At 38.1% G+C, this 21,663-nt stretch overlaps 1 protein-coding gene across 6 annotated transcripts in view; it reads right to left on the bottom strand.

Annotated features, from left to right (window-relative positions):
- mtus1a (microtubule associated tumor suppressor 1a) overlaps positions 1-20,791 on the bottom strand; it is a 30,673-nt gene extending 9,882 nt beyond the window's left edge. The window contains exons 1-7 of one of the 6 annotated variants that reach the window (XM_028008836.1): positions 20,678-20,791; positions 13,325-15,285; positions 12,985-13,210; positions 11,674-11,850; positions 10,533-10,625; positions 8,703-8,810; positions 2,827-3,023 (exon numbers count right to left, since the gene is read on the bottom strand). In XM_028008836.1, coding sequence (XP_027864637.1) covers positions 2,827-3,023; positions 8,703-8,810; positions 10,533-10,625; positions 11,674-11,850; positions 12,985-13,210; positions 13,325-15,259 — 2,736 coding nt within the window. In that variant the 5' untranslated portion in view covers positions 15,260-15,285; positions 20,678-20,791. Of the gene's footprint in view, positions 1-2,826; positions 3,024-6,984; positions 7,523-8,702; positions 8,811-10,532; positions 10,626-10,997; positions 11,291-11,673; positions 11,851-12,984; positions 13,211-13,324; positions 15,286-16,911; positions 17,316-20,677 lie in introns of those variants that run through there. The other 5 variants (XM_028008837.1, XM_028008833.1, XM_028008834.1 and 2 more) reach the window with 5 other exon arrangements.
- Between the last annotated feature and the right edge of the window lie 872 nt (positions 20,792-21,663).

Raw genomic sequence — 21,663 nt, 5'->3', positions numbered from 1 at the left:
CCCTGCTTAGTGCTTGGCAGCAGTTCATAACCATATCAAGTCAACAGCTGGGACATTCTCACGCCGCGATGGCAGACGTCTGCCTCCTATTATTGGCATGATGAGTGGTCACCAGATTCCATTCTTCACTATGAGATTATTGAGGTCATTAAAAACACACACACATAATGCTCCTTAATATATGTTATAACTGTCACGAATGATAGATGTTGGTGTTTAACAGGTGTGAAGTAGAAAATAAAGCGGTTTATTATGCAATAGTAAGTGGAGTCAGTGGGAGGAGGCTGGAGCAGCTGCTTTATCTGCCAGAGGAACAAGTGTGTGTTTTAAGATTTGGTAATGCATTTGTTTTCACAACCATGCTGCCCAAAACACTAGGACATGAGTCAAACATCAGTGACTAAAGATCACGCTCTGTGCCTTAGACGCAGCTGCCACATTTCAGAGGCCGCCACGGACATTAAACGGACCCTACTCAAAATTTGTTCCACCGCGACAACAGGCGGCGAAGAGAACGTCACAGAGAGCCGTGCTCCCTCCGTTCCTCCAAAACCCTCTCTGAGAATTAAAATGAATTCGTAGGTTTTAACAAAAACTGCTCCAAACACTGAGTTTTATCCGATTAGGACACAAATCACATAAACTCTGCATCAACTTACAATTGCAAAAAATGTCTCTGGGGTAAAAGTCAGCTGTGGACCAGAGGAAACGAAGCACAAAGGCGACTTTGTGTAACAAACACGTTTTCTATGAGGATTTTTTTAAAACGGGGAACTAGACTGAACCAGAAGAACACTAAAAATCAACAGCCATTGTTGCCCCTGGCAACATCCTACCGATGAATAATGCGGGATAACACTATTCAAGAACACATACCATACAACACTAGTGTCTTGATAAAGGAGCCTCTACCCACAGCGGCTACACTGCTGTGCTATAAAGATCAGTCATTCTGAGACGAGAATCAACCCTATAAGCATAAGAGGTGTCTGAAATATGAGCTTCTGTTATTGCTTTGTATAGTTTCCAAAGAAAGAGAAACACTTGGCATCTTGGTGGAGTACATGAATAATTTACATATAAATTCATTAAAAATACAGCAGCTCAGAAGTCTCTTAGACAGTATCATCATTCAGACTCGTATCACAACAGAGTGCAGGGATCGTAATAAAGTAGGAGATGCACTGATTTATCAGCTGGTGAGGAAACACTCTGAGCTGGTTGATGCTGAGAACAAAGGGTATCCAGTGACAAGGTCACAGAGTGAAGAAGTCTAAAAGTTAGTCACTTCAGTCCCAGAGAGGGCTGTTTAAAAGGAAACGTTAGTTTTCACAACATGTCGAGAAATGTCTGCGTTCTGGTCATTTCCATCCTCCCCTTTGCAGTTCTGAACTTTGCAGTGTTGACTGTTTTTTGTATCCAATTTCTACATGTATTAAAAGCAGCTGACTTGGAGGAAAAGTAAAAATTCACGTGAAGCTAAGTGAACTAATTGCCAATGTGAGATTCTAAAGAGATTTTAAAACGTCAGCGTTGGAATCGTTTTGTCTTAAACGAGTAAATCATTGTTTTATATACCGCTTTTTAAAAACACGACAGGACATCATCTTTGCTCCCATTACAGGCAGGAAAGCTAAAGTTAAAGTATTTTCAACATTTTATAGTTCATAGATGATAACTGGATTGGTCTACCGTCAAAATAAAATCAGCAGGGAAGAAATTTACATAAATCAGAAACTAAAAAACAAACAAATCAAATGTGGTGTAGCAAAATAAAGAAGCAAGTCAGATAGTGAGTAAATGTGGAAAATTCAAATATTTAAATCTGACCTATTGTGTGGTTTTGGTGAGTCATTTGATGTAAAGGGAATCTTTTCTCTCAAAAGCCTGGCAGAGATTAACAAACTATGGATCAAACTAAATTTGTCTTTGATTGGTCCAGAGTTGACTGACAAAAAGCAGACATTTATAAGACTGGACAATATCCAGCCATGTCTGCTTTTCATTTGGTGCACTACACAACCACAAAAATCTTACCAATTACTTTTGGTCTAGTTTCTAGTGCAGATGTCTTAGTGCACTTAAAATAAGACACAACTAACTTACAAGTAACTTTTCAGCAACATATAAGAATTTGTTCTAAGTAAATAATTCCTTAATATTGATGAAAAGGTACTAGATCCACTTGAAGATTTTTTCCATTTATAAGTGATATAATCTGACTAATTAAACTGGAACCTTTCCCTTCAATATTAAGGAATTATTGACTTAAAACAAATTCCTACATCTTGCTGAAAAGTTACTTGTGAGTTAGTTTTGTCTTGGTAAGATTTTGTATTTTTGCAGTGTAGCCTTATGTCAACAAAATAGAAATAGAAATGTGACTTTTTATTGTAGCAGTAGTCAATAACATACAAAGAAAAAATATATATATTTATAGTAATTTGGAATCTCTAAATAAATTACAGCTGTACAGTTTATGCATTTTAGCTGATGTGAAACTGAAATTCCTTCCTTAAACAATTGACGCTACATTATGCTTTAGTAATTTAACTTGGTAGAAAAGTATATGTTGTTGAGACCAAACAGTACAGCATTGCTTGCTTTTGTGTCAATTAAAAAAAATCACCAATACATTTCTGTTATATTATCAACTTACAGAGCTGCATACCAATATAATGTAATAAAAGTAATTAAATTACTAAATATTAAGTCTCATAACTGGCATCAAGGATGTAAGATGTAACCTAGTCTTTGATAAAAGACTCATCTAATGTAGAAAAGCTTCATTTTCCCTCTAGAGTTAAAATTGATAAACTTTCTCACCCGAGCCAAAGTTTGCTGCAGAACGATGGCAAGTGCCTGGAACCTACAGTTGCTGTCTGTCAGGCGCCCTTTGAGCTGATGGATTGTCCGTTCTCTCTTCTCGTCCTGTGCCGCAGTTCGAGACGTAGAGCCCTTTGCACGTTGGGAAGGCTGCTGTTGATGCTGCCTGGAGACGGTCTTGGCTTTGTTCTTGTCCACTGTAAAAGCATACGAGTTGTTGGGACAATTAATCTTCAGCAAACCCCGCCTGTATAGTATAGCCCCACACACACGGTCACCCAACCAATGAGTTTCTGTCAGGTATAATGGATTACTGTCATCCAGAAGGGCACTGCCCGATCATTCAGCCTGATGGGTAGCAGTACTGCCCCTCAAATACAACTAGTTTTCCATATTTTTGTTTAATCCAGGCACCTGTCGCCGAGGGCAACATTTTTAGAGAGGTTGTGCTACAGCAAGCTTGACTTAGGTTTGAGTTATAAATACATTCGTGACATCTGACGTCCATTTAACTGAAGAAGAGTACATTGTTACCTGCACTAGAGCGTCATGGAAGTTAGAAGAAAACACTTCCAGCATACATAAAGCACACGTCTCGAGTCCAGTGAGGGGACAGGATGACAAACCTGTATGAGTCGAGTTGAAGTGAAATGGACTGAGCAGGAGGATATCTGGTACCACCATAATGTATCTGTTAAAACATTTTTATTTCAGAACTAAAAGCTTGAAGCCACTGATTTATTATCGACGACGATAAACTGATCATGCATGTAGCTTTCTGCTCCTTGCATGATTATAATCGATCTTGCCATTAATGTTTTATCTCAAATACAGAATCTCTCACTAATTATCACTGCCTTCCAGTTTAGTTGGTTTGACATTTTTAACCATATTTTAACAAGCATAACATTGGTAAGTTTCTATTTATAAATGTGATGGATAGTAAATTTCATTTGCGTGGCTGAAAACAGTTTTTAAATGATGTTGGCTTTCATTTATTATGTACAGATGTGGGTAGTATCACCAAAACGTCTACTCAAGTGAGAGCAGCACAACGTCAGCATATTTTTATACAAAAGTAGCTGCTCAAGAAATTACTCAAGAGTAAAAAGTATTTGGTAAAAACTCAACTCAAGTACTGAGTAACTGATCAAAATATCATTTATTTAATATTTAAAAATTACACAATCAGATGGACTGACACCAATATTTTCACAAAATGTTATGTATTTTACAGTCCAAAATAAAAAATAATTTCAAATAATAACAATACTTTCAGGTCAAGGAAAAAAATTTTCCAATAGAAAATGTACAAAACTTCTAACAAAAACTGCAGGCGTGTGTCTGTGTCTGGTGAATTTTTGGTTCAAACAAACTTGTTCTTCATTCAGTGACGCTTCTCACAGTGGGTAGAGCAGCCAGACATTTAACTTAAGTGAGAGTAGAAATACTTCATAATAAGGTTACTCAAGTAAAAAGTACAGGCTAGTAATAATACTCCCTATAAGTAACTTTTTTCCGAAAAATGTTACTCAAGTAAATGTAACTGAGATAATGTAACTAGTTACTACCCAACTCTGATTATGTAACATTTATTTGTTTTACACGGGTCTGATTTGTGTGGCTACTGTTAATTTACAGGGAAAAAAAACAACGGTCATAAAAATGTTGAATTCATGATAAAGATAAACTTCATAAGGCTGTTTACACAACACCAGTGTTGTGAGTTGGACTCTTTTAGGGACTGAGCACATTTTTCCACTGTTGGTTTAATGAGTGTGTAAAAGTAGGATGTTTTGGTAAACAGACTCCTCCCCCCAATCTTTCTGTGTTTTCTGCAAAATAAGAAAGCGAGCTGCTGATTTAAGAGTTTCTGAATTTTAACAGACTCTACTACAATTCACTCAGTGGATCTTTCTATTCTGACACATGAATATAAAACATCTGGTAATTAATGGTTTTGCTCCAATAAAAACACACAGCGTGTCCCTAATCGTTAAGCTTCTAAGTTCCATCCATCCATTTTCTAACGCCCTTGTCCCTAGTGGGATCAGCAGGGGTGCTGGTGCCTATCTCCAGATAACATCCCGTACTAAGTTCCCATTATATATTAATTCTTTATATCCTTAGATCAAGTTTTTGCACAATTTTGTTAGACAACTGTATCTAAAACAGAAAAAAACCCACTAAATTAAATCTCTAATTTCTGCAGGCCTTGACGTTACACTGCCCTCTGCTGGATTTTCAGAGTAAATCAGCTTGCAGTAAATAGATACTGTACATCAGCACATTTAAGTTTCAGCAAGATAATCAAAAATCCTCTATGGTATCCCGTGCTTACACTGTATAAATATGAAATGATACATAGATCTCTATTAGTCTGCAATCTTAAAAGTAACAAAATTATTTCAGACTTAACTAAGAAATTTAGACCCAAAAGAGATTTTCACGTTTCTCATAAATATATTCATAAAGTGAAGTGACATGCCGATATAAAAATAAACTGCTTGAGCTTCTATCCAAGACCACAGGTGAATGTTATAAAACACTGCAGAATTTAAATAATTTATGGCGTCACCAGTTAAATTATTCAGAAGTGATCTTGAGAAGTAGTCCAGCTTCAATCTAAGACATACGCAAGATTGCCTACTTTTAGTTTTAGCTTCTATAAGGTCTCTATTGTTCATTGCTTTCTTCAAACAAGTGTAACAATAGAAAGATGGGCAGGAAATATTTCTGTGTTCACAACGAGTCTGAGAGGAAGCATCACTGGCTTTGTTCATTTTTTTGTTTTCTAGAAAACACAAATCTGAGCAAACACAGAGTCTCTCTTTAACGACAGGAGTTTGTCTTTCTAAAAGTCCAGACAGTAGTGACGAAACACGCTGCCCCTTCATTTCAGACATGTCGCATGTCTCCAACTTGAAAACGTAGCGTCAAGTCAGCACACCGACACTGCACTGTTCAGAGACATCACATCGCAGCACAAAGCATGATGGGTGAGGAGATCCCTCACAATTGGACACTTGTTATGGTGCTTGGTGGCAGCAGTTACTGATATCTATTCTCTGCACAGAATGGGATTTATTTAAACAGAGGGCCACTGTATGAAATAAGTGCAACTTTAGCACCGCGTTACTCTCCAAGTTGGCTCACAAATTTATGTTTTACGACTTAAAGAAGAGGCATAGATATCAGCATCTTTCTCTGAAAGGGTTTTCCATTGCAGATAATTTACTGTTTTATTATAACCAAATGAACATTTAACTACTCTGTTCTTACTCATTTTAAACAACATACCAGCTGTTATTGCACATATGCTTTTTTTTTTTTTTTTTTTGCACTGATATAATGTACTGTAAATATTCTGTACATCTTTTGGAAAACGTTATCCGACTCAGTTGGATCACGAGTCAGATATTTTTATTGCACAGTATTTTCTGTTACAGTCTTGTACAGTATATGTTTATTATTATTGCTTTTCTCATTGTTTTTCATATACTATTTTTAACACTTAAAGAACATTTTTTTCTTTGTGTGTTAACCTACTCCTGATGCTGCCCGTACACCTGACTGCCCCTTTTATGGGTCAATAAAGGCCGTTTCTATTCTATTTCTAACTGTCAATGTGATTTTTTTGTGTTATTAGGTCGAGGTTGCAGTCTGCCCTCAGGACTGTTTTGATTATTATGAAAGCAGCAACATATTGATTTACTACTGCGCCATGTTCCCAGAACACTGCTTACCGATCACAACAAAGTGACCTGGATCAAAATAACCTTCATGCACCGAGTAAAACAAGAGTACTCTGTTATAGTGAGGAAATAAAGAGAGTTTGCTTGATAGCTGCATAAGACTGAGCCTTAAAAAATTGTGCAAACCAACCAAGAATGCCAATATGCCTTCAGTAGAGTCAACCATGTTTGTTTACAGCTGGCAAAACTGCCATCACATCTAAATATACTTCTGTGGAGTTGCGGGTATTGCTGAACGAGGTAAGTAAATGAAACCTGAACCACTTGCTTTGCTAACCATCAAGACGTATTACTAAAAATAGCCTGAAGGAACAGTTAACTATATTTGAAAGGAGAGAGAAAAATAGTAATGCTACAGGAATAAAAACAAAAAACACATACTGTATATATATAAATGACAGACCTGCTTTGAAAACCACAGGGCTTTTCCTGCATCCTGACAGCAGCTGAATGTTTCGGAGTAAGCCTTTGGCGGTAAGACACACGTGGATGATTGACAGAGAGAGCTTTGGAGACCATAACATGGCTCAAAAACAAATAATTCAATGTTTGTAGCCAATAATAATAATAACATAAAAATCTAAATTGTTGTCCTAATGTAGATGCCTCATCCTTGCAGCTTTGGAAGCTCCAAGTATCTTTAGATGAGTCTGATCAGGACAGGAAGAGAGTAACTAAATAAAAACATACAGCAGTTGCAATAGTTACTCCACAGGGACGGACTTGAAAAAAGTGAGGGCACCCAAGTTCAGCATGGCACGCCTTCCCAGTTAGAAGACTAATTCCCAGCTGAGAGCATAAAGGATGTCCAGCCGCTGTGGCCCAGGCTCATAGATGTGATGTAGGGAAACAAGCAAATAAAAAAAAATATATATATCCCTTAATTCTGTAAGCTTCAGTTTTTGCCAAAACATGAGTCTTTAAGAGTTGCATTTCCGAGCAGGATGATGGTGGTGCTGAAGCAGAGCCAGGATACGAACAGAGAGAGAGAGAGGAGAGAGGGCAGGCGATGTGGGCGGAGCGCTCAAAAGAGCTGCAGCCAGTAACAACTGTATGTAATTCTCTGGCTACAGAACATTTCCCTCATTTATTTCAATTTGCTCTCGTACCAGGAGGAATGGGAACCGACAGGCTGCTCAGGTTTTGTCAGGTGACTAAAACTAAATGTGAGAAATAGACAAGACGATCTTAAAAAAAGCAATAAGGATGCCTCATATTCATCACTAGCCAAAAATGTTCACATGAAACAGAACATAGAAAAACTGATCCAGATTTTCTAGAAATCTTCAATTTGAAAACATTGTAATTTTCCAGAATGAATAGCATGATTTTGAGCTCAAAGTACTTAGGGAGTCAGGTTTTATTACCAATATGTTTCAGAGATCATAAAAACAGCAAAAATGTTGACATGACTTAATATAGGGCAGTGCAGCACAGTAATGATATTCAACAGTTACAAATTTTTTATTTTTTTGTTTTTAAATATTTGTAAAAATATTTTAAAATACAGATTTTTTAAATAATCTGTATTTTAGAAATACAGATTTTTAAAATCATGATATACTGACAGCTTTACTCTGTACATATTTATTAAAATAGCAGTCTCAATACTTTGATTAGCATCTAAACCAGAATCCAATCGAGATTTTAAAGTGAAATTTTGGTTCCTAAACTAAGAGTGTTAAAATCATTTAAATGGCCCAACTTGATTTCTAAAAAGCCAACATTTATCACTGGATTTTCATTTAATAAATCAAAAATCAACATGGTCAGAGTTTGACTTAAACAATCTCAGTTTGTAATATGGTAAATGACAAATAAAAAGATGTAATTTCAATAAAAATTGGTACAAAAAGGACAAAAAAGAAAAACATATTAGCTTGTAGATAAAGTAATGCATCAGGAAATGCAAATAACTGACCACGCTCCTATTATCTTCATCTCCCAAACTAACCAGTCCTAAAAGACTGCAAATGTAAACTCCAAACGTTTTTAGGCTTTTCAAGATGGCGTAAGAACCCAAACGATTATCGATTCTTGTGTCAAGACATTTTAAAGGAGTGTTGAAATAAATCAAGTAAGCGATGTTGCCATGGTTAAAAGTAACGAAAGAAACCTTACCAGTTCCACAATACGTTTGTGCAACAAGTCTTCCATAATTCGTCTTTTTCAGTGGAGTGCCTGCAGAGCTTGATGATCCCTTGCTTGTGGAAGCTGCAGTCAAGGTTGCTACAAGAAGAAGATCCACATGGGAGAAAAAGTTGAAGTTAATCCCACCCATCATGAAGCAAAATGCTGGTCTCCAACACTGAGAACTGACACTTGTGTGCAGCTATAAAGCTGAACTAACTACCAAGAGGAAAAACATCAACAGGCCAACAGAGATGGAAGTGATACAATCAAATCATGATTAAAATGTTTTCATCATGTGCTATAATCTCAGAGCATTGTTTGATACGGATAGAATAAAAAATTAAATTGAAGATGTTAAAAAAAGACAAAAAAAGAAAAGAAAGGACTTATGCTAGCCTATTTGTATAAATTGAGACTTTATTTCAAAAGGAATGGTTGAGGATTTTTAAAGTTTGTGTTCTGTTAAAAAGTTTCAATCATTTGATGTCTTACCTGTGGTAGAAAGCTGTCCTAGTATCTTTATTTAGTAAAACTCCAGATTAGTTTGTCCCAGGGGCAGAATCTAACAGCCAGTCTAAGATAAACTACGACAATGGACAACTTCCAGTCTTGAAAGTGTATTTTTCATAACTCCCATTAAATGATCCTTTAAACCATACTCAACTTTACTTCGAATGGTTATTTACACAGAAGATGATGATGATTATCTACATAAAAATGGACTAAATAGACACTTCACAGTAACATGTCCTGGATGACACAAGCACTGCTAATCCACCTCCTGTCCTTTTTCTGCCATTTAAATCTCTGTCTGCTCGTATTTTTAGATAGTCTGGCATAGAGACGTTGGAGTCAGGGATACGATTCTGCTTAAACTCTTGCTGAGTCCTTGTCAGGGCTTGAAGTTCATCCAGCTTGTTGGCTAACAATCTGCTGTTGCCTATTATGATTGATGGACGAGATGGTTTGAAGTTCCTCCTTCTCTCTCTCCTCTTTACTCCTGCTCTGCATCCACGGCATCTCCTTTTAACCTCCACTGGGATTTCTGGCTTCAGTTGTGGCATCATTTCAGCTTTCTCAATGTTAATCAGCAGCCTTCTGTTATAAGCCACCTTGTTGCTAAGGTTACGCATCATAACAAATGAGCAAAGTGTAAGAACTGTTAGTAAAAAAAAAATCAATTCAGCTGCACAGCATCCAAAACCAAAAGGAACGGTTGTTTAAAAAAAAGCATTTATTCTGTCAGAATTGCATGAATGAAAGTTTCAAAAATTCAAAAGCAAAATCTGACTGGAAGTCAGAGAGCTGCTCCAACATACTGCCACTCTGAGTGACGCAGTTCTAGAAAAATTGTGTTCGTTTAAACAGAGACATATGTTTTGCTTTTAACATCACTTTACCTTTCTATCATATAGTTACTCTGACTGGATATGATTTGCAAAGTGTGTTCGTAGCAAAGGTTTCAAACAGCAATGTCACTTGTGGCACATTGCCTCCTAGGTCTGTGTTTAAATGATCATTCGGTGCAAATGTGTCGGCATTGAAAAGCTTCATAAAATAGTGTTTACACAAAACACTATGACTTTTCTTTAGTCTGATCTGATCTTAGCCACTCTTGGATAATCCATTAATGCCAGCCTGCGGAAATGAATAACCTAAATTTATGCTAAACGGCAACACAAAGAGATTTATCTACTTCAGGAAAGATAGTAACTGCTTAAAACATTTTGACAGAACCTCACTTTAAAAAAACCTCAACTATTGCTTTAACAAAATCTGTAAAATATGATCTCAGATCCATAAGAAGGAGTTTCCTACCTGATCCATTGTTCCTTGAAGGAGCTGAAATAAGCTTTGCTTTCAGCAAAGAAGATTTAAGTGGTGTTGATTTCTGGGCAGCTCCTCCGGAAACTAAGGAATAATTATAGACATGAATGGGTTAAATACAAAGTGGGCATGTAAACTCAGAAAAATTTTATATTTCAACTGCAGAATTTAAAACAAGCCAATAATCATACTAAACTTTAAATCACATTAGGATCAATGAAGTATTTTTGAACTGAAAATAAAATTCTATTCTATTAAATCAACAAAAAACAAAATTATGAACATAATGTTGATCATAGTGACTATCGTTTGCCTGGGAAAGAATTAACAAAACATGAAAGTTTTACATACAGTGCAAAATTACAGTTTCTGCTAAACCTGAAAGCAACACGTCTACCCAACAGTAAATAGCAACAGCCACTTGTGAGTTGCCGTCACGTCTCCAAAGCTTTCTACCGTTTCCATGAAACGCAGTCAACAAAGGGACGATACAGAGGCGATAGGATCCGATGAGCACAAACGTCAGCAGCACGAGGTCACAGCAGGATTCTGCATGGCTTTGTCCGACTACAGAGGAGTTATGGAAGATGTGAGCTGGGGATTCAGTCCAGGTGCAGCTTCGAAGTCCGGTGTAGCCATCCATAGGTTTTCAGCTCAGAATTTGGAGACTTCGCTTTGTCCACCTCAGAGAACATCGGTCTGAATGTGTCTGCTTTTACTCCTCCAGGCTACGTTGTGTGTTAAGTAGAGTGGAACAGCGGGCGTTGCCATGACAACACAAGGTGGGGTTCCCCAGTTTGGAGTACGGGTTCTCTCAGCCAATCACAGCGGGCTGCAGTCTATTGAATATTCTGGGTGAGAGGACCAATGCATAACAGACGTCCTCATGCTTTATACTACTGGCCTTGAGACAAGTTTATTTAAAACATCTTTTAGAAAAAGAAACAAGAAAAAAATATATATATAAAAAAATATTCATATTAAGGTCAAGGCCTGAAATTGACCTTATGTTCCATCTGTAAAATCAGTGGGCAAAAGAAAAATTGTGGTCTTCACACTAAAAACAGATTTTACACATTTGTGTAATAGCCTGCAGTAGCTGTTCTTATTTCTGCACATCAATAAGCCTCACCTGGTGTATTCTTAGAATCCTGACTCAGACCTGGGATCTTCCTTGGGGGTCTAACAGGAACTAAGGGAGGGCCCATGAATGAGGAGCGACCAGGCATTTGAGGAGGCTTGGGTGCATTTTGATGGAGCTTAATGCCTGTGGATGTCTCCTCTGTTCCCACGGCTTTGTGACTGCCTGGTACCCAATTAAGAAAATGAAAAACACACAAAATGACAAAGATTTTCAACAAAAAACCCCAAAAAACAAACTCTCCAGCTAAAATTCATACATAAACAACCATCAAATGCCACACTGTTTTCTAAAGTGGTGCAGCCGCTTGAGCTCATATCAGAACGTGCTCAACGTCACCATCTGATGGCGAGACCATGCTACAGCAGCCTGCTTCATTCAACTTTACTGTAGTTGGCTGCCAAACTAGCAGGTCTATCAATAAATTACAGTATCAATAAACTCAATTAATTTTAGTAACCAATTTCAAAAAGTGAAACTCAATATATATATATACACAGTAGGTATACTGTATATATACACAGTCATTACAGAATGACACAACTGAAGTGATGTTTTGGTTATTTTTGAGAACCAATTTTTTTATTATTATTATTTTAGAAAATTAAAGGGTTTCAGCCTGTTTTATGTTGTCCAAGTGCCTAAGCACTAAACCACTTCTACTTCTGTGTATCTCTGCTAGTTTGCAGTTCTGGGACATAACATAACATAAAAAATTTAAAAAAAAGAGTCCTCTGCACTGAACCCCGTTGAAAACCTCATGGTTAATCCACCAAATATGGATTTCTGAACTCTTCCCGAGTTAAAACATCAGTATTTTTGTTTCTAAATTAATATTAATTTGTTTTCTTTGCATTATTTGAGGTCTGAAAGTGCTGCATCTTTTTCCTTACTTTTACCATTTCTCCTTTTTTGCAAATGCACACTAACTTTTTGCTTGGAATTTCTGAGACATGATATCAGTGGTTCATAGAATAAAAGACCAATGTTCATTTTGCTCAAACATATATACCTATAAAGAGTAAAATCAGATAAACTGATAATTTGAAGTGGTCTCAATTTTTTTCCATAGCTGTATGTAATATTTTAGTACCTTTTTTTTTATTTATAAGAAATTACTGAAATCAATACATTTTAAATAATATACTTAGTTAGCATGAATCACTTGGAGAATAAAAGGTATAAAAAATGAATCTTTAACTTGAACCCATCTCACTCATTACCCTAGCATGACCACAAGCTCAGTACTGTCCAGTGTTTTTCTGGGACTAATAAATAAATTTAACTGAAAGATAAGCCTACCTTCGCTACTTGTGCTTATTTGGGCCTTCCCAACAGTTCTTGTGATCCTCCTCTCAGTCGTTCCCAGGGCTCCCCATTTGGACCTGGCTGACAGAGGGGTCAGTCTGGGACTGGCAGCGGGAGGCTTGGGAAGTAGTGCTCCTCTACCTTGGCTGGGAGAACCAAGATCTTGAGATCTACTTTTATTTTCATTCAGCTGAGCTCCTGCTGACTTGCTGGCTTCTGCCTGGGAGAAAGAAGAAAAAAACAAACAAAACAACAAAACAAAATGTAAAACCCATAAAAAAATATATTTTTTAAACTGTTCAAACAGTGTGTTCAAGTCCGGGTATCCACTCACCACCAAACTGATCTTCTTTAAACCTCTTGAGTTGTTAGCAGGACTGTTTGCTTCCTCAACATGTTTAAGCTGAGAAGGGCACTTTGGATTGCCTGCTTTGGTTGAGTTCTTGCCACCATCATCTCGAGAAGCTGGAAAACCAGACGCAAGCCCTTGAGTTGCTTTCTTGTCTTTGGGCAAACCCTCAGCGTAGCGGCGAGCCCACATCCTGTTTTGACCTGCAGCTGAACCTGAGCTGACCACAGTTTTGTATGAAACACCCTTCTTTGGAGTGGGTTTGGGATCCACTTGGCTCTGTCTAGATGACAACATTTCTGCAGCTGAAGTACTGCTCAGGTCGCCACCATGTTGTGCCGATTCCTTGGATACTTGGCTGGTGGTTGCTGGCATCCCTTCAAAGCTGCTTTCACTGCCCTGGACCACTGGAACATATTCTTGGACAGCTGGATGGAGATCAGGTGAAGATACTGCATCACACCTATGTGAAGATTTGCCAGTTAGTCCTGAAGTAGTAGCTCTTTTAACTTGTCCAATAGGATCAAATGTTTTAGAGGTAGAAGAGGCGCCTGTATTTCTGCCCATAACTTTGGCAGTGGTAAACCTAAAAGTGTTTTTTTTATTAACCTCATCGTTTTTTTTAACCTGCAGGGTCTTTTGTAGTTTATCAGTGCCTGGTACAGCTGCTTGCTGTGCCATTCTAGTTAAATCTTTAAATTTCACAGTATCAATGTCGGATTTGGGAACCTTCTGTAATTCTGTTTTCTTGACTTTGCAGATTGATGGTGTGATTCCTGCAACCGGACGCTCTTTAGAGGCAACAAAAATTTGCTCCCTTTTCTCAAGCTGCAAACTTGGGCTGTTAACATTTTCATTGAAAGGAGATATGTAGGAGAAGTTAAGCATCTTGCTCGCAATGCATTGCACCGGAGTGGACGTCTGAATGTCGCCATCGCTGTTCCGCACTCCTAACGCAGCGGACCCAAAGGTTTTGCCAAGTTCTGAAGTAGACTCTTCTGTAACCTGAGGCAGAAGCTCTGCGTCAGCACCGGAAGACTTGACCTGGTTTGTCTGGTCGGTCGGTGTTTCACAAATAAAAGTTGAGAAAAGACCACCATCACTTGGCAGTGGTACATGGGAGCTGAATGCTGACGTATCAATTTCCTCAGTGAGATTCTCCAAACTGTTTGCCTGGATGAAAGTCACACCAAGACTAGGATGTCCCATGCTTTCCTTGGTCTTTTGTTCTGCGGATGCTTTGCAAACATCTGGCATGATAGACTCTAGAGGCAAAGACATCGTGCCTGCAGTAGCAGAAACGCTTGAATCCTCCATCGAGGAGAATATTACAAGGGATTGATCCTCCAGACATGAAATGCAACTTCTCACCACCATTTCTCCAGAGCTTAGTAAAATGTGCCCATTTCCACTATATCTGCAACAGGAAGGGTCACTTGAACTCAACTGGCCTTCTCCTCCAGCCACGTTTGAGGTGATCTCCTCATTCTTATCATCTTGTTCTCCATGTTTACTAAAACTCTCATCCGTCTCAGGTCCAGTTTGTCCACAATGAGCATGGTTCAAACTTTTGTCCTGGGAATTCGGACTTCTATTTACGGGTGAGTTAATAAATGTTTCATTCATATTTGAAGTTACAACGGTGAGAAGATCCTGCTGTGCTGAGGTGGAAGTGTGGCTGTTGCCCACAGAGGAATGTTCATTTAGGCAGTGGTCTGTGTTGATGTAAGGGGAGCCTCTGGCTTCTCTTTCACTCAGGCTGGAAATACCGTCGGAGTCGGGTGATGCAGAAAGTTGCCCGTCTCTCGGTGGGGTATCTGCTGAGCTCTCAAAGGGGTCACTTGGTAAATTAAATGTCTCCATTGTAGAGTCAGGACTGGATTCAAGTTCAGTCTTTTGGCTAACACCCCTGTAATCCATCACATTTGTTGAGCAGGTCTGAACATCTGTAAAAAAAAAAAAAATAAAAAAAAAAAAAGGAAAGGAATGTCACTTTCTTTCTAAACACTTAAAAATATACTTTTTATGAATTTTACAAAAATACTCAAAGTAAGAGGTCATGACATATACCCAGATTTGTGTTGATATGCCAAACCTCAATTGAATTGGAACGAACTATGATTGATGTCAGTTTATATAGTTTTATGGCAAATACTTAAACTTCCTGTTAAAACAATTTTGATCAAATGCAAGCAAACTAAAGTAAGCCAACAGATGCGAATTATTAATAAGTCTGACCCTAAATAAACTATTAGGCCAGCAGCCGTTCAGTCTGAGAAGTTGACATCTTAATAGCTTTGCTGTAGCACTATTGTGTTTGCTTAAGCAGGTTGGACAGCAAAGCTTGCCAGAACCAACAAAGGCACCACTGTAGAAACAAAACAAAGAAAGCGTAAAGAGATCAGATCACAAATCACATGAAAACATTAAAACTAGAGAGACTGAGGGCATTCTTTACCATTTAAAAAAAATAAAAACTTTAAACCTATCCAAATACAAATATTTAAAATCTTGGACAGCTCAATGTACAAATCAGGCACTTCCCTTTAAATTTCTTCCTATTTATTAAAACTTAAACGTCCATTTTTTCAAAGGCAATCCACTAATGCTTGGCTCTGCCTTTAATGACTTGGATTATTTATTGCTTTATTGCTTATTAAGGTCTAACATTGTGAAAGAAGAGTTGTATAAACCCACATACACTGAAGAAAATACAGAATCAGCCAAGTTAAGGTCACACAATTGTAAGCTAAAAGTTATTATTGTAACTGCATTACGGTTAATGTAACCATCAAGCGTATTTAAACAATGAATGAAAGTCCTTTAAACAACATGGCAGCTGAATTCTTCGTCATATGAAGGCTTCCAAGGCTGTGAAAGTTCATACACAGATGGGATAAATTATCAGCAAGCACAGTGTGAATGCCTTTCTTTGAAAATATAATAGTAACTAAATGTTACATCAAAGCAGCTCTTTGTAGTTGCAGTATTTTCTGTTATTGTGCAATGACACTGAACAGCTTTCAACTACTTTCATAAAATATTTATTGCCAACTAAATCTTCAAATAAAATATCTGGTAACAGTAGTCAGAGAACAAAAAACAGCATATAGTTAAAAAAACATGAGTTAAAGCAAAAATGTAAAAATGCTACAGTAAGTTAAAAAAAATAAGATTCTAACCTATACAACTCCTTATTCCTTATAGAGTAATTATCAGTTAGACTTACCATCCATGAAACACACTTTGTTGTGCATTACAAACTTTACAATCAAGTCTGAATTCATAGAGCCTTGAAGAATTGCTGTACACACTGAACTTTGGCAGGGACTACCCATCCAAAGTAATATAATCACCAAGTGAAATGCTGATAAGAAGCAGTGATTGTCCTGGTGAAGAATGTAAATGAGCATTGAGTGTTACATAAGGAACAGCAACTTCAGACTGTGTGTCCTGACTGTTTATGGGAAAACAGAGCCAGAGGGATCAAAGCTGTACAGCACTAAAACAAAAATACTGCTAAAAATGAATCTCATTTTCAGTGAGAGTGTTTAAGAGTAGTACGAACCAACCTTCAGAATCCATTAGTCCTCTCTCCGTCCAGTGACATGGACAAAAGTACATTCACACTTTATTTTGTTTCAGGAGAGTCCTCCATCCCCGTTTTCCTTCCAAACGTCAAACTCAGCCAACTGGTTAGACATCGGTGCAAGTCGGCCTCCATCCCATCAGCCCTCTTGCCTTGTGTTCAAACTCAGCCGTGCATCAATACCAACAAAAGCTGCGTGAACGAGCCCTCTGTGAAGTTGTTAGTTCAGGATTTTGTTCTCCTCCTCAGCAATATCATTTTCTCCATGCGGGCCTTCTGCAGGCTCTCCCAGCAGCTCCTGCGTAAGACATCAAGAGGAAGTTTGTTTCTCCATGCTCTGCCTTCACACACACGTGTCAAGGTCCAGCTAGGAACTGTGCCTCCGGTTGGGTTGCACGCTTACAAAAGCAGCGAGGCGACATGTCACCTTATCCTACTGAAAGGGGAGTGGCCGTGGACAGCCAGACGGAGTTGGCATTCAGCGTTGCTGAGCAGCCAAAGGCTTTCTGCTATGAAGGAAAGGATCAGGCAGCTTTTCATGTGTGGGACAAAATGAAGGGAGCAGGAAGGCTACCAGCCACTGTATCCCACCAATGACGCACTGGAATTTGAAGTAAAGCTCACCTTTTCAATTCAGGTCAATAATATTTTATGTATCCGAAAGGAGAAATTAAAAATTGCTGTAACTCTTATCTTCCAAGTTTGGATAGTTGTGGACGGTGATTGTTGGCAGAAAGGGTATCTGGTAGCAGTCAGTCTTGCGTCACCTCTGAAAAATCCTGTGACTGAAGACTGTTGCCGTATGACGACGTCACTGTCATGACATGCCAACAGTTCAGAGACAATATTCCACAGTAACATGTCCTGGATGAGCCCATCAGTTGCTGGCAGGCACTGCTAATCAACCCTAGTTGCTTTTGCCTCTCCTCTTTGAATTTATTTCTGGTCGTATGAATAAAAATCCAGATAAAGACGTTGCAGTCGGAGAAATGATCCTTGCCCATTGTAATAGATGCAAGAGATGGTTTGAACCTCTCTCTCTCTCTCCATGAAGCCTCCTTTTCAACTCCTGTGGGATTTGGAGTTGAAGTTGCAGTTCAGATATTTAAGTTTTTGAGTTGCTAAGCAACTCCGCCCTCCTGTGAAAACAATACCTTGTTGCCACTGCGCATCATAACTATCCAAAAAGTTAAAAAAAAAAAAAAAAAAACAATAAATAAATAAAATCAACATTGCATTACACAAACTGCGGTCAGTACAGTTGATAAGTTTGTCAAAGCCCTTGCTGACAACATTCATGTTGAACAGAAACAGCTTGTCATTTGATCCTGACCCCACTCCACAAGACCCTCACTATTTCTGCTTAATCTATATAAAGCCAGACGACCCAAAGAACCAATCATGAGTCAAGATGACATATAAATCACTGCACAGAGTTGATCTCCGCAGATCGCTGTGATGTCAAATGTCCTGTGAAATCCTATTAAAATGGGAGGGTTATGTAATTGAAGCCTTTGAGCAATATTAACCAAGTAAGGCAGAACACACACTGACCTGTACGTTGGACAGGCATAATTGATAATGTGATACGCACTACCTTATCTGGCTTGTTAAAGTTATATTTCATGTACACCTCAAATTAATTTGCAACAAATGTGACTTGCATATAGCAGAACCTTGTACCTGGGTTAATCATTAAACTGAGCTGAATCAAAGTTAGTGCCTTTGTCTTTGCATGGGTAGCTGAACATAATCTGTAACACTCAAGGAGGTGGTATGAGTAACGGGAGCAGCCACCAACAACTTTGACACGATGATAGTCTGCTGCACAAAGAGGCAGCAGGTCAAACTACTGGATTCAAGGTAAACGGGGATAAAATATAAACACAGGAAAGCAGTTCTGGGTAAGGGCAAAAGAGATTCTGGTAAAATTAGCACAAGCCATCCGTCAGTCTGAATTCAGTGTAAAGGACTCCACTGAATGCACCACAAATAGTTTACTGTAACTGTATGACAAGACACTGGAAAGTTTGACTAAGAGGAAATGCTGCTTTAAGGTAAGAAAAAAAATACTTCAAGTTGATGAGCAAAAAAATCTAATAAAAATCTAAAAAAAAAAGGAAAAATATGCAACATTGTCAAAAAAATGAAACATCAACTAAACAAGTAAACAACCACAAAAAGCAGTAGAACGAGATGCAATTTTGTTAACCTGAGTGAGGCTGCCCCCCACCTTCTTCAAATCAGGCAAAATTTGTGTCAAACGTTTGTGCAGCAAAATGTTTTGTTTGTGCTGCTTTGGCTTTTAAGACAACAATTAAAGTTTAAAGGTCAAAAGGTCAACCAGCACTCCCTCTTATCCCCACTTTACTAAATCTAACTGACCTTTAGACTTTCATCAATATCTTCAAAACATCACAAACAAAAAATTCTGCTGCACATACCAGCACAAACATAGTCAAGTTGATTAACACCAATTTTCTCTGATTTGAAGAAAAAAAAGTGGGCTGGTTGACCTTTCATGACCTCTAGAAACATTTCTTAATATTCTTAAAATGACAGCAGCACAAACAATTTTTTGCTGCACAAATGTAGCACAAACATTTGACACTAATTTTGTCTGATTTGAAGAAGGTGGGGTGGCCAACTTCACTCAGGTTCAAAACCAGGACAAAACAAACTAGAGTGATACAAAAAGGTTAAGACAGTTGGAAAGCCAATGTGCCGCACAAGATGACCCTAACTGCTCTTGTGATGAATTGATGACCTGTCTAGAATATGTCTCACTTTAGAGTCCTAAAAATAAAGTTCATACAATATTCACAAGGCAAAAAAAAAAAAAAAAACTACCCAACACAGAGCCCATTTTATCAAATTACAATTACACAAACATCTCAAATTTTCAGATAACATAAAAAAATTATCTAGATGTGATAAATGGGCACAGAGCTAAATGCTACAACCACATTTAGGCTGAGATGTAGACTGACCAATAGACTCCAGCCTGTTTGTGTATCTGAGGCTGGATCAAGGTACAGTTTGTGTGATATTCATAGAAATATTCAAGGCTGTGAAAGGCCAAAGCAGGACATCTGGATATTAAACAGTAGAAAAATCTAAATTCCTGCATGGTTTGTTGTTTCCACTTAGTCATCAGTCACTGGATCCCCTATTTAGTCACTATAGTCAATGACAGATTACTCAGAATTCCCTGTATACAGACTCACTTTGTAAAGAAGACGCTATTACTTAAAGGTTGTAGTTAAAAGACATACATGAAACTCTATTGCTGTATCTTAACTCTCTCTAGAAGTCGGTTTCTGATCAAAACCTTGCCAACACCTGACAGACTGACCCTGTCTGTTCTCCTCCTTCGGCTGGTTTGGACACTGCAGTCGTCAGCGGGTCGTACTCCTACGACAGAATAAGGTTTTGACTTTAAGGAAGACGCGTTACTGGTTGCGGGACGGCGGTTACCGCTAGCTTACAACGAACACGGTGAATTCCAGCCGTTAGTGAAAATACAAACGGTGCTAACTGCGACTTAGTTTTGCTAGTTAAGAGTGCTGGAGTAGCTCAGTGTATGTCAAACTTCAACTAACGTCTAAAAATAAATGCGTAAATATACATATATATATAAAATATATATCTTACCACCTGCCCAGCATGTAACGTTTTCTTAGAACGTAAATACCTTACTAAAATACATAAACGTTAGCATAAATGAGAACACATATCCAGGAGGCTACCTGTCTCCCTGGAGACCAGACGTTGTCTCGAGAGCAATTAGTTCCACCTGGTCATTACTAGGCTTTTCACTGCACAGTCATGGAACCAGTCTGGTATTTAAAACGACATACTGGTACTTACCACGCTTTAGCTATCAGCCCGAAGTGATGAAAGAGTTTGTTTGGATGAACTTTGACTATTGAGAGAATGAGAGATACAGAGACGGTGGGTTTGGAGTCCACTGTAAGCTAATAATCAGCTCCAAATGTTAGCTAAATCCTACCAGACTGGGTCGTTTGATAGAATGGTCTTACTCTGGCAGATTTATAAACGATTTAATTGAATTAAATACCGATATTATTTGTATATAATCCGTGTAGGTGTAAAACAGTTTTGTGCTCTAGTTCAATTCCTGGAGTATTAAATTTGGGTTAAAAAAAAAATCCCAAACCATAAGAAAATATGCACCAAAGAACGATTTTCATAACAATGTTATGTGTTTTTATGGCCTACACAATAATTGATTAAATTCTGATTTGATCGTTTTTCTATAGCTAACCACTGATACCCCCTCCACAAGAGGGGTAGACCACAAACAAAAAGGCTCAATGTTCCTAGATGGTATGAAAAGTTAAGTGGAACAAAAAATCAGTGGCGCAAAAAAATGGGTATGCACTGTATGCAAGGCATAGGGGCGCTGCACTAGAGAGGGCGCCAACACGGGACACTTTGTTTTAGTAGGAATATTCTGTATTTAACAATTGTTTGTGAATGTATGAAATGATCAATAACAGAGGAACGGGACTGATTAGGGGCCCTCCGCTCCTTCACCGCCCCTCCCACACGGGTCAATGGGACATGTGCCCCTTCCAGAACGAACTAAGGCTAGTTTTATTCTTTATTTTAAATTTTAATCGTCTCATGTAGTGCACTTCACAAGGTAAAGATGGAGCTGTAGGAAAAAAAGCTATCAGTGGTACAATAAAACAGAAAATGGAGGATATAT

This window comes from Xiphophorus couchianus, chromosome 23 (assembly GCF_001444195.1).
Source record: "Xiphophorus couchianus chromosome 23, X_couchianus-1.0, whole genome shotgun sequence".
Classification (NCBI taxonomy): Eukaryota; Metazoa; Chordata; class Actinopteri; order Cyprinodontiformes; family Poeciliidae; genus Xiphophorus; species Xiphophorus couchianus.
The sequence above is the reverse complement of the archived record's forward strand: the minus strand, read 5'-3'. Positions and strand labels throughout refer to the sequence as shown.